The sequence below is a fragment of the Lutra lutra genome, chromosome 9 (genome assembly GCF_902655055.1).
Source record: "Lutra lutra chromosome 9, mLutLut1.2, whole genome shotgun sequence".
NCBI lineage: Eukaryota > Metazoa > Chordata > Mammalia > Carnivora > Mustelidae > Lutra > Lutra lutra.
The window spans coordinates 118,174,048-118,187,130 of record NC_062286.1 but is presented as its reverse complement, the minus strand read 5'-3'; the positions used below and the strand labels follow the sequence as shown (position 1 = coordinate 118,187,130).

The 13,083-nt window shown below is 60.7% G+C and overlaps 1 protein-coding gene across 4 annotated transcripts in view; it reads left to right on the top strand.

Moving 5' to 3' along the window:
• The window catches only part of NOL4L (nucleolar protein 4 like), a 130,885-nt gene that overhangs the window by 93,407 nt on the left and 24,395 nt on the right, over positions 1 to 13,083 (top strand). Inside the window, exons 1-2 of one of the 4 annotated variants that reach the window (XM_047745195.1) lie at positions 724 to 890; positions 9,104 to 9,245. In XM_047745195.1, the coding sequence (XP_047601151.1) occupies positions 9,137 to 9,245 (109 nt within the window). In that variant the 5' untranslated portion in view covers positions 724 to 890; positions 9,104 to 9,136. Of the gene's footprint in view, positions 1 to 723; positions 891 to 6,289; positions 6,384 to 8,674; positions 8,815 to 9,103; positions 9,246 to 13,083 lie in introns of those variants that run through there. The other 3 variants (XM_047745196.1, XM_047745194.1, XM_047745193.1) reach the window with 3 other exon arrangements.

Sequence of the window (13,083 nt, the reverse complement as noted above, 5' to 3'; positions counted from 1 at the left end):
GGACCCAGCAGCCCCGCCCAGCGAGGACCCGCGTCCCCGGGGAACCAGGAGACGCGAGGGGGTCCAGGGCTGCCCGAAGGCCCCAGGGCGCAGAGAGTTCCTAATGGTGCCCGAGTCACTTTCTTTGGGCCAAGTCTCCTCTCCTGGCCTGAACGCGGAGAGCTGGCGGGCCGGGTGCCCCCCCAACCCCCACCCTCCGACCCGTAGACTGCGGCCTCCCTGGAGCGAGGGGCGGGCACAGACCCCACCGCCTGCTTTCCAGGGCTCAGCCCCGGGCAAGAAGCTTCCTCGAAGCGCTTCCCCCTTAAGAGCGCTCTCCCCCCCCGGAGCGCCCTGCAGCGCGTCCAGTGAGCCCTCATCCCTCCCCCACTACCTGGCCCAGCACCCCCTCCTTCCACCTCCTCTCCCCTCTCCCCGCCTCCCGGCCTCTCCCTCCTTTCTCCTCTCTCAGGGTGCCTCCTTTTCCTCTCTCTCCCCCTCCCCCCTGTGCCCACTCCTCCTTCTCGTCAGCCCCTCCACCTCCTCCTCCTGCTGCTCCTCCTACTCCCCCAGCGTGCGCCCTCCCTGCGCTCCCCTCCCCCCGGCCCCCGCCCCGTGCCCGGTCCCTCCCCCCCTCCCCCGCCTCCCCGTGCCCGGTGCCCCCCCTCCCCCTTCCTCCCTCCCGGCCGCGGCGCCGCCGCCGCTGCCGCCGCCGCTTGCCTGGGCCCTCCCCCTGGCCACCCCCGCCCCCGGGCCGGGCAGTGACGCGCCGCGGCGGTGCCAGCCCCTCTCCCCGGGCGGCCGCGGCGGCAGCAGCAGCAGCAGCAGCTGGAGCTGTGGGGCTGTCACTGCCGCCCGCCCCGCTCACTCGCCGAACCCGACCGCCGGTCTCCGCCTCGCCTCCCGCCCAGGTACGGAGTCCGGCCCGGATCCCCGCGATCGGGCCGTTTCCGGGCCCCCGGCCGCCGCCCCCCTCCTGCCGCCGGCCGTTGAGCTGCGGTTAGGGGGTGGGGGGGCTGGGGGGTTCTGGGGAGGGGGACTGGGGGGGAAGCTTCCTGCGCTGGGTCTGAGGAGGGGGGCGCAGGGAAGCGGCTGCGCCCTGGGCGGAGTGGGCTGGGGCGGGGGGCGGGTGAGTGTGACCGAGCGGTGGCGGCGGCGGCTGCGTGGGGGCGGGGGGGGAACCGGCAGAGGAGGTGCACTCTGGGGGCCGTGGGGTGCCCGAGAGGTGTGCCTGGCCGCGAGTGCCGGGGGGCAGCTGGGCGCACCCCACTCCCCGGCCGTGCGCGCCGCCGGTCCTGGGGGGCGGTGATTGTGTGCGCCGCGCCGCGGTATTGTGCGGCGGCCACACCGTTTGCAGCGGGCTGGGCACCGCGTCCCGGGGAGGAAGGCGTTCGCCCGCGGCGGGGTGGGGGCCGGGCTCGGGTTGCCGCCACCGCGGCCGCCTCGAGAAGGGAAGTGGACTGTGTTTGGGGATCTGAGGACGGGAAGCGTTGAGTGGCTGGGAGGGGCTCCCTGCCTCGGCGCGGAGAGTTGAGACGGGGTTTGCAGAGTTGAGCCCACTTCGGCAGGCCCCTGTCCCTCCCCGGAGGGGACCGGTCGCCCTTCTTAGGTGTAGCAACGGAGCAGAAGCCGGGGGCGGCGGCGGCCCCTGGCGAGGGGGCATTCCTTAATGAAGGGGACGCGTGGGGCGGGGGCAGCTGTCCGGAGTGAGGGCGCGCGTCCGGGTTAAGTTGGATTTACACCTCCGCCGGCCGCTCTCTGCTCTCCACCTAGCCCTCCCGGGCCGGACACTTTCTCGTGGGGCAGGGTGGGGGTGTGCAGTCCACATTTTTTATTCCAGCTGCTAGAGTTCAGAAGTGACCCCCCACCCACACACACACCTGGAGCGGCGTTCGCCGGAGTCCGGCCGCCCCTACTGGGCCAAGCTTCCTGGGGGAAGTTCTCATTAAGCCTGGCTAATTAGCATTATTCCTGGAGAAAGGTTAAGGTTAGACCGTCCTTTTCCTTACCGGGAGGCCCACCCCCCTCCTCCCTATTCCCTTCTCCCTTCCCCCTCCCCAAGAGCACAAAAGCACAAAAAGAAAGTGTGAAGAGGCGCAGATCAATGGAGAAACCACAAACCCATTAATTCAAATGGAACCTTTTTTCCCCCCTCTAAAACATTGATTTTTCTTTCTGTCTGCTCTGAGGGGAGATTAATAACCTCCTGATTTCACCTGAAATGGTGTTTGGACTCTGTGATTTCCTCCTCTTTCTGAGAAGGATTGTGGCTTGAAATAGATTCTCCCTTGAGATAAAGCCCTACTTATCCCAGAATCAGCTGGAAACCCCAGCCTGGGGCCCCCAGCCTACCAGGTAGGGGTTGTGGGGAGAGGTGTGTGGGGCTCTCACAGCTCCTCTGGGGAGAAGCGACTGTGTGATGGGACTGGGGTGCCATCTTGCCCCCTGCTTCTGGGCTGTAGTTTGGTCTGTGGGAAAAACCCATGGATGGCCCAGGCCCCAGTGGCAGTTTAGTCCTTACGTAGTAAATTACCCCTTCATTGGAAAACCATTAGGGCCTAAATGTGTCTTTAAATAATATCAAGCTCTTGTCTAATCCCAGCTCAAGCTGGCCTTGTTTTATAGAGTAGGTTTTAAGACAGCACCTCCTCCCACACCCACTGGACCCTGACTGGGTGACACGACCCTGTTCAGCACTTTCCTGCAGAACAGCAGGAGCAGAGCATCCCCAGAGCTTTCCTCCCAGCTAGGGAGGTGGATCTGGGGGAACTTCTGTGGCCTCAGCCACCCTTGGCCCCTGTGGAGCCTGGCTACCCCGAGTTGCTCAAGAACTTTTTTGTCTTGTCTGGGTCCTTTTCTTGGAAGGAAACTCCTGCAGGGGATTAACTCAGAGTGGTTCCTCTCCAGCCCTCCTTTTGGCTGGGAGAACCCCGTCTGCTGTAGCTCATCTCTCCAGCCACCCTCTTAAAGAGACCCCTGTTAATGCCAGGGCCTGGGGTGTCAGTGAGGCCCTCGTGGTGCGGAGTGCTGGGAAAACAGCCAGTTGCCTTTGCCTAGGAAACAAAAGCCCATTTTACACTCGATACACTAGTAGGAAGGTGTTGAAAACGCTCACTCCCAGCATTCATGCGTTCCTGACAGCAAGGACAACAGAGCATCCCCTCAGATACGTGTGTTTCTGACAGACCCTATGTGTGTGATTGAGAACACCTAGAAGGTGGTAGGTGATTGGCTGTCTCAGCTCTCCCCTCTCCGCATTTCCCAGAAGGGCCTGTATGACTTAGGACTGGTGAGCAGAGGAGGTCTGTTAGCAGGAAGGAGTGGAATTGTGCAGGGAGTGTCCCTGGGAGGCTGAACGCCGCCTCTGGTGGCCAGGTGGGCTTGGAGTGTAGCAAGAAACTGCCGCCTCGGGACGACCCCACAGCTCCCGGAAGCTACGGCTCAGACCACCCTAAGATTTCATTTGTGCAATCCCTTCACTACAGGGATTTGAGCCCTTGTTGCTTTCAATCCTGGGGTGGGGGGGTTCGTCTTCCATTAATAAGCCATCTGATGAACCGAAGTGGTTAAGTTGGGGTCAAATGCGGTTCAGTACCTTCTTGGCACGCTCAGGCTGTGTGTGTGTAATGCTTGCTGACATGGAGACAGGGGGAGGAATTGCCTCGTACTGAAGAATTTCCAGGGCCTGGAAGGAGCCTGCAGGTGTTCCAGAAGGAGGTGCTCACTTTTTACATCTTGGTACCCGCCTACTTGAGGTAGAGCTAGTGCCGGGGCAACTGTCCCAGCCTGGTGATCTTTCTGGCAAGAGCTTCAGCCGTCTCATCAAACAGACCTCAGGGGTGAGACAGAGGGGTCTGTCTCCTGCCTGGCCCAGAAACACCTCCGCCACATCCCTGCCCTCCCTCCCACCCTTTCCCTGAAACACACACCCAGGGCTCCTGGTCAGGGCTTAGGGCTTAGAATTGCACTAAATTCTCAGCAAATCCTCCTCCTCTCCACCCCCCCCCACACACAAAGCAAGTGGTAGAGATAGAGTTACAGCTCAGAGGAAGGGCCTGGAAAATGTTGTGTGAGGCACGCCCCGGGATCCCTGTTCTGGAGGATGCAAACGGCTCAGCTTCAGAGGCACCAGGAACCTAGTTCCCAAGAAATTGACCCCAGTTGTAAAATAATCAGGTTACTGATAGCACCTGCTCCTAGTTACCCGCCATGGATACAGGCGCGTTTCTACCAATTCCCCTCTGCTCTCCCATTTTCTCCTCCTCCTAGGCTGGGCAGTGGTTGGTGCTGGTTTGCCTGCAGAGGAGGAAGGGCCGCAGAACCTGGGTGGAGAGAAACTGAACCTGCCCGTGAATTTTGGACCGCAGATAAGAGCAGGGAGGGTTCGGTCGGTTCCTCTCCTTCTGCCCAGAGTCAGGGCTCCCAGACTGGGGTGTGTCTCAGCAGCTGGCTGGGTGCTGCCCGCCTGCTCCCCACACATTCTGGAGTTCCCGTTTCAGGAAGCCCGTTGTTGCTGTCACCTTGAGACCCGCAATGGCTCAGGCCCTTTGGGGGACGAATGAGGGACTTTTATCAACAGGTGGCAAGGCTGTAGGCTTCAAGGTGTCTGAGGGCAGAGGTAAGAGGAGCGACTGCCTGGTCACTGGGGAGAGAGGGCCCAGAAGTACGGGATCAGATATACTCTTATTTTCTAATGAAAATGTCACTGAAGTTTGCGAATGAAAGGCAGAAATGAGTAGACCAAGTTCCCTTGAGAGTCCAGGAGGCCAAAGCAAGAGGTGCCTGACTCGTGACCTCTGGCTGAGCAAGGAGAGCACCCTAGGTCAGGGCCTGAGACCCCACCACTCCCAAGCCCGTGCTGGCTGCCTCCCGCAGCTCCCCCCACCCCCGGCCCCAACTCTAGCATCTCCCCCGACCCGTGCTGCGCAGCCACTGATGGGCTCGCCGCCGTGTGTGCTGGCGATTGCCTGTGTAATTAGCCCGTTCCCCAAGCCCTGGCTCTGTGGGAGTGGGTGAGGTTTCAGTCTGCCCTCCGCAGCTGTGGGCTGTGCTGTCGCAGGCCGGTGGCAGAGGGGTCTGGGCATGCTTCTCTTCCAAGACCGCCCCAAAAGTCCAGTTGTGTCCGCTGTGTAAGTTCGACCAGGACGTAAATTTACTCTTTTTCTGCTTGTAAGTCGGGTTGACCACACTTGATTTCTCGGAAAAAATGGCCATAGCAGTAGTGTCAAAATGTGGACTAGAACCTCTGCCTTCCAAGCCAGGGTTCATGGAGCAGAGTCCCGGGGGGAGGGCACTCTCTGGGGCCTGCTTGAGAGTCCGTGGGTAACTGGGGAGGGCGTGCACAGCCCCATCTCTTGGCCCTTACCAGCAGGTCACAGGTTTTCGCTGGTGTCTCTCTCTAGGTAACAAGGTCCTAGAGGGAAGGAACCTCAGTCACCTGTCCCCAGCACAACACGAGCACATAGTAGATGCTCACTAAATGTGTGCAACCTCATTGATGGAGAGTGTGCAAATACAGCTTCGTCTCCCTTGAGTGTGCTTTGGTTCTCACCCTGAGACACTGTATTGCTCAGGAGCCTAGCTCTCTGGGTCGGAGGGCGGAGGTGCGGCCGCACTGTGGGGTGGGCTCTGGGTGCAGAACGCCTGCCTCCGGAGCCCTGCTCTTCCACTCGCCGTGGGGCCCTTGGGCGGCTGGGGCAGGTCTCCAAGGGGCAGGCCTGACATGGGTGCCCGCCGTTTGGTTCTGTTTAGTTTAGTTTAGTTTTTGGTTGGTTTGTTTGTTACGGAGCAGTTGTGAGGAATTCTCCTAAAACTCCTTGTGTGTGGGCCCTGGTGTTCTTCATTATCGGGTGATTGGGAAGTCAATGGGAAATGCAGCTCACCTCTTCCCAATTAGACTTGTCCGGGCAGGGAAGGGTGGAGGGGGTCATCTTGGTGGCTGGTCACAGGAGGAGAAACCCCAGGTTCTGCAGGGTGGCAGCGGTACAGGGATGGAGACAGGCACAGCAGGGAGACCCTGCCTGGCTGTTCCTCGATGCCACCCGTCTGCTCGAATGCAGGGCTCATCTGGTCTCCGTTCAGGAGCTGTGTGCCGTGGGACCGGGTCGCCACTTGTCAAACTCGGGCCACATCCTCCTTCCACACCAGCACCATGCCAGGTGTCTCCGCCACTTCACTGCGTCTCACAGGCTGCATGGGGGGTCTGGGAAACCTCCAGCCTCATCCCCACCCCTGGAAGGACTTGAGATCATCCAGGGACAGACAGGGCAGAGCCCCACTGTGGGTTGACACGGCGCAGCTGTGGGGAGGGCTCGGGTGCCTCCATGCAGGGACTGCGGGTGCCGGCGGATGGATGCTGTGAGAACGAAGGCTGAGGCCCGAGCCGGAGCTGGTGGGTGAGACAGGTGTGTGTTTAGAACTTGGGTTGTGGAGTGCCACAGGAGGGCGGGTGCTCCAGCTGAGGGGGACAGCAGGGCAGAGACTGGGCGGCAGGAAGGAGGGTGTCTGGGCCTTCAGGATTGAACACCTCTGGTTCCGCAGTTTGTAAGCTTGTGACCTTGGGCAAGCGCCTTAACCCCTCAGAGCCTCAGTTTCTCACCCGTACAATGGGGCTGATAAGTAGACCTACCTGGTGGGCCTGCAGGGAGGATGAAATGAGAGGGCTAAAGGGAGCACTTGGCACCTGGTGAACTTGGCATCTGTGAATGTTTTCAACTGGGCAGAGCGTGGGCACCCAGAGTGCTGCACCCAGCGGTTCTGCCTCCTTCCTGCTCCTCCGTGAGGACACCGTGTTTGGTGGAACTGTCCACAAGCCTTTCTCTGGGCTGCAGACAGCCCTGCCCCGGGTGATGGGCTGGGGACCCTGCTATGAGGCTCCCCTGCCCCCAGCCTAGCCCCTGGCCACAGTGGCCTCCAGGCTGCTCCTCAGACCCCCCACCCCCGCACTGGCACGTGCTGGTGCCCAGAAGTCTCCCTGTATAGAACCCTCCCCCGCCAGGGCAACCTTCCTCACTTCCCGTGGGCTTCCGCTCAGGTGTTTCCTAAGCAGCGAGGCCCTCCCCAGCCACAGGCCCCTCTCCCGGTGCCTCTGCTTTGTCTTGCTCTGGTCCCTCCTCCCCAAGGGGCTGATGTGTTTTTCTGCTGATTGTCATCCCCTCTCCTGCTGGGCAGTGAGGGCCAGGATTCTGTCCTACCCAGCACCTAGCAAGTGCTGGGCTCATAGTAAGTGCTCAGTAAATACCTGTGGACTGAAGGCAGGAAGTGCCTTGACTCGGTGGGGCTTCCGGTGCTAATGGATTCAGTCTTTTAGATCCTGAGTGCTTCAGCAACACCCCAGAGCCAGGAGAGGGCCTCCCTCCCTCAGGGCTGACCCTGAGCGCGGTGTGCCCTGGGCAGCCAGGAAGGAGCAAGGTGCCCAAGCAAGGATGCCCTGTTCCTGGCTCCCGCGGAGCCTGGGTGGCCTCTGTATATCCCAGGGCGTTCTCTCCTGCCAGCCTCCCCCTCACTCTTAGGGTCCATCCTGGGAGTACAGGGGAAAGTTTTGTTGTCCCTTTGTGCAGAACACGTGTGTCCTTCCGGGTGTAGAACAGGGTCTGAGTGAACACGAGTGAGCGTGTTTTCACCCCAGGAAGATTGGGCGGCTGTGCTTATGTGTAGGGAGCAGGGCAGCCTGGGGGAGGCAGGCCAAGTGTAAGTGTGGGGGTGGGCAGGAGGGGGAGAGGGCACAAGAGGACACATGGCCTCTGTCCCCTGAGGCTCCAGGTAGGCCTCATGGGGACCCCCAAGTTGGGCAGAGCCAGCGTGGTGGCCCGGCTCACGTGCTCCAGGTCCAGCCTCGAGGACCAGGTCCAGCCGCGGAGGGCACACTGGCTGCTGCACAGAAGCTATAAATTCCAGGAAACTCCCTGCCAGCCCAGCGTGGCGGGGGAGGGGCGGAGGCTAATCCACGCTGGTTCCCTCGCACTTGGAGAACAGATGTGTCTGCCTCCGGGACAGCCTCCGAAGAAAAGTTCCAACCAAAGTGTGTTTGCTCGTTATAAAAGAGTTGTCTGTGAGGGGGCCCTGGAGGGAGGCTTTTTTTGGAGGAGGAACTAGGGGGGCTCTGCCAGAGGTCCTTGCTGGGGGCCCACAGATGCCATTGTATCTTGCTAGAGGGGAGGGGGGTGGCGAAGCCAGCTCGGGGTGTGGGAGCTGCTGGGTCATCTTTCTTGCGATTTACAGCCAACTCCCAAACACAGTTGCTCGCAGCTCCTGAAAGAGGCTGGGCCAAGTAGGAGGTGGGGTCCCTTCCCACTGGAGGGCTGGATTGCTGGATCACAGGGGCCCCGCCCTGGGGGTTCCCAGATGACTGGCCAGGGGCTCACTGAAGCCAGCCAGGGGAGAGGAGGCAGGCGTGGTCCTCTCCAGCAGGCCCTCCGGCTGTTTGGAAGGCCCTGGCGGCCCCCCAGGTCCTTGAGCCAAACCCCCTTTGCGGTCTGATTCGAACCCTCCTCGCCTGCCCCACCCCCTTCCTTCTCTGTACTTCTGGGCCTGGCCTTTTCAGCCCTGGAAGCTGCCCAAGAGCATATCTTTGAAGCACAGCAAAGGTTAGGAAGGAGGAAGACAGAAATGTCCTCTGGGTTGGGGGAGTGGGAGAAAGGAATTCCATGCACGCTCCCCGGGAACCAGAGTCCTAGTGGGGGCGATCGGCCTGGCCTCGGCAGTGCGAGCCGGTCCTGCCTCCCCTTCTGGCGGCCGGGCCCTGCGCACAGTGAGCTCTCTTCTCCGGGCTGTGGGCCGCCAGTGGGGAGCGGTGGCCCTTGTTTACAGTGCTTGTCTCAACCTTGGCTCACGAGGGTAAGAGCCAGGCCCTGCTATCCGCCCTCACAGGATGCAAGACCTCATAATTGTCTTCAATTACAGGCAGCACCGGCCCTCAGCCCTGGCTTCCAACAGGAACCAGAGCCCGAACCACTTCCATGGGGGGCAAGGGGAGCCACCCAGCCCCTACGGCAAGGTTTGGGGGCTCCCTGTGGCTTTTGGGCACTTCCAAAGCCCACAGCCCACGGGGCTCAGCCAGACTGCTGCTCTGGGGCTGTATCAGGCCTGGGCCTGTTGAACATCCACCTTCTTTGTCCCCGATCAGGATGAAACTTCTGTGAGCAGTGAAGATTTTGATATGAACGACTCCACATGGATGTCAGCTGACCCACACCTGGCCTCCAGCCTGAGTCCCAGCCAGGACGAGAGGATGCGGAGCCCTCAGAACCTCCACAGCCAAGAGGATGGTGAGTGTCCCTTGGTGGCTGGCGGGGAAGGGGCCGCACCTGGGACCCGGAGGCCTAGGAATCTGGGGTGGTGGAATCTGGGCTGGGGGCTCTAGGGGTGGCTTCCAGCTGCCCCTGGTATCCTGGGTATCTCCGCCAGTGCCCCAGCCCCTGGTGCCAGGGGAGCAAGTCCTCCTGAAGGGAACAGGATAGAGCTCTTGGGGGCCGGCAGCCCGGCAGGTGTCCTGTCTGTGTACCCTGATGCTCACAGGCTGGTGGAATACGGATGTCGGATGTGGAAGTTACCCCAGTTCAGGTCTGGGAAGGTCATTAGCCAAGGACCCGGAAGAGTCCAGCCGCCCAGCAGTGAAAGCACGAGTTGGACATCTGTAGCTTGACGTGAGGCTGTAGGACAGGGTCCCTGCCTGTCACCTGTAAGCCAGCAGGCAGTGCACTTGTCCACTGTGTGTCCCCAGCCTCTTAGGATGGGAAGTGACCCGGCTGAGGAGCTTCCCCAAGCTCTGGCCCCCCCGCCCTCCAGAACTGGCCAGGCAAAGTCCTCTGGCCTCCCTCAGAACAGACGCTTTCTCCTTGGGATGGGAGAGTTGGGCTCAGAACTCAGATCCCAGGGGTCCACTCTGGAGGGTCTCTGCAGAGCCCCCAGGGGGCCGGGGCTCTGGGAGGACCAGCGCCTCTGTCAGCTACAGGCAGTCGTGGGTGTGGGGTGGCACCCATGGTCAGCGTCTCTGGTGGGGCTCCGTCTGGTTTCCAGGGAGGTGATGGGGGTGGGGGATGAGCCCAGGGCTGAGCCTCAGAGATGTGGGGTGTAGAGCCTGCAATTAGGAGGGGTCAAAGGTTGGGGCCTGGAATGCCGGAGGAAAGTGCAGTATTAAAAAGGGGTGTAATGTTAACTCTGGGAAACGGGTTAGCCTTAAAAAGTAAATAAGGGGTAGGAGCCTTGCAGTTTGGGTCAAAGTTCGTCTCCATGGCAGAACCCGCGCCTGCCTCCCTCCTGCCCTCGCAGGCCTGAATCCGGCTTTGTCTGGGAGGAGACCAAGCCTGGAGGCAGCTGGGGAAGCTGGGCCAGGGGCTGGGGAGCCCAGAGGGTGGTTTTGCCAGGACTGGGGTACAAGGCTGCTGGGAAAGAAAAGACTTTTGTGCCCTGACACCTCGTGAGGTCAGCACGACCCCCTCGTGCTGTGAGCCTCCCCACCAGAGCCTCCCAGACCAATACCACCTCCCAGTATTCCCACGGGTGGAGGCAGCCACATGCTGCTGGGGGCTCAGGGCTGGGAAGTGCCCAGCAGCTGACCTCCCTCCTCATCTGAGCTGAGCGAAGGCCACACCAAGAGCCAAGCCTGCAGAACTCAGCCAAGGGCGTAGGGTTATACCTTCCCAAGAAGGATCCAGAACATTTTTTTAAAAACCCGAGTAGTAGGACTGAATGGGGGCCATATTTCTTCAACTCATTCTTTTAAAAAATTCTTACATTACCGTTGCTCAAAACCACCTTTTGGGAGTCTGATCTCTGTTGGATACACTTCCCAGGGAGATTCGGCGCTTTGGGTAGTGGTGGGGGGTGGTCTGGTCCACCAGGATCAGGTAGCAGAAGGGAGTGTTTCTGTGGGGGTCACAGCTTCCTCAGCATCAGTTTCCCAGCTGCCTGGGGCTTGGTTGATCAGGAAGATGAAGTGGAGAGAAGCAGCAAGACTGCGGGGAGGGGGTGGCGGGCAGCGAGACCTGTGGCCGGTTCCATGGGAGCTCCAGACCGGGGCCTGCCTGGGCGTGGTCCTGCATGTCCCCCTCCTGGTCCCAGGGCTGAGGCAGGCTGGCCTGCGGACAGGACCAGGGTGTTTATCAGGGCGGGCCAGAGCTGGAGACAGGGAGGTTGGTGTTGACTGTGATACCATCAATTTAATTATTTAATCAGAGGCTGTGTCTGGAGGCTGTGGACTGATGGGCAGGCCAGAGGTGGACCTAAACCCGGCACAGGGGGTCACGGGGCTTGAAAAGGCCCAGCTCTCCAGCCCGGTCTCTGCTGCCCCTTCTGGTTCTAGAGCTGTAGGTGACTGTGGTGTTTCTCCAGATCAGTGGGTTCCCGCAGGGTTTTGGCTGGGTCCAGAGCTGGCCCAGAGTCTTTGTCTTGCCCTCCAGGCCCCACGGTGGCATGTAATCAGCTCCCCAGTCTGACGGTGCTCACAGTGTGGACACAGGCCGAGATCTGGTTCCCATCAGTGAGTCGACGGGAGACCGCCAGACTGCAGAGTGTTTTCATGTCCCCCTGTTGTTAACGACAGGCTGGGGTGGGGACAGGCCGGGCAGGGGCTCAGGTTGACTGTGTACTCCGATCCCAACCGGCAGCGCTCTATGGTGGCTTGCTGTGTGGTCTCTGGCCATTAGTCCTCCACGGAACTGGCAAATTGGAAAGATGAGGTCTGAAGCTCCCATTGTGAGTTCTGCAAGGCACAGCCCATGTCAGTCTTGCTCTCCGCTCCATCCGCAGTGACTTCAGCTGCTTGCTTGGCACGCTACAGGGGTCCGCTGACCATTGTTGCCTGAATGGAGAAAGAAACATTTATCCAGACCTGCCCCTCAGTGCACCATCCGGAGGGGACATAGGTCCACCCTTTGTTGGGGACAAGTTGGGTTCTTTGCTCCTGAGGACATCCCCAGTCTGAGTACCTGGGTCTCTTTTCCCTTAGCCAGAAAGTGTGGGGGCCCCCAAGGCTGTGCCAGGGAGTTACCCCCTCCGGCCCAGAAGCATCTCAGGAAGGCAGGTGGTTTGTACATGACTCACACCTGTTGGCAGATGTGTTGGAGGCCTCCTCTTTCTCCATCCTTCTTCTCGCTCTCCTCCTCTTCCTCCTCCCCGTTGTCCCTCCCCCACCTCCCACTTTTCAAACTGTAACAAATGCAGATGAAGTCTGGCAGGCAGGGCAGGTCCCAAGGCTGAGACCAGAAATGAATTGGTGCCCCCGCTCCTCCCCGCCGCCCCCCACCCCGGGGCTTGTCTCTGGCTCCCCCAGAGTGGGAATGTCCTGCCCTGAGCCCCACGCAGCTGTGCCTCCTCCCCCAGGTCCAGCAAGCCTCCACGCCATGGGTCTCTCATGAGGGTGCCATTCGCGGCCCCCCCGGAATCATAGCAGCAGGCCTGGGGCTGGGGGGAACCACGTGCACGAGGCTTCCTCTCTGGGGGCTGTAGCTGCCGCGGGGGGTGCACATCTCTATTGTCCTCCAAGATGTGGGAGATGAAGCGAATGGGGGTGATCGGACCAAACTCAGGAGGTGGTGCCGGGGCGGCCTTCCTCTTTCTGCCTTGGCAGGTGTCGGCCATGTGTGAAGTCCCCCAGCGACAGGCAGGGGACCCTGGGAGCCACAGGGGTCTCCCTCATCCACTCAGAGCACTGGTTTCTTGGGGCCAGAGTGATCCAGGCTTTTCTTGCTGCCTCTTGCCCATGTGTGGCCAGGCATTTTCCAGACCTGCTGCTCAGCCCTACCTATCTGAGGCTTTGGGCTTTGAGTCCAAGTGGAACTCTGTGCACATTGTCGGTGCCTAGAAAAACACTTGGCCCCGTGGCTGCCTTCTGGGGGCAGAGAGAGGATGCCTGGGAGAAGCCAACTGTTGGGACTTTATCCAGAGACACTGTAGTCTAGCATTGACTTGGGACCAGATGGTAGGTCTGTGATTATACCCGGTCGTTGGGATTATCTGTGTGATGTCCGCCTCTGTCCCCGAGAGCACAGCTCCCTGGAAGCTAGGACCCCAGTGCCCAGCACAGAGCCTGGCACAGAGCAGGTGGGGGGAAGTGTCTGTTAAATGAATGAGTGAATAGAAAAGCGCCCGTGCATGTGCACAGGC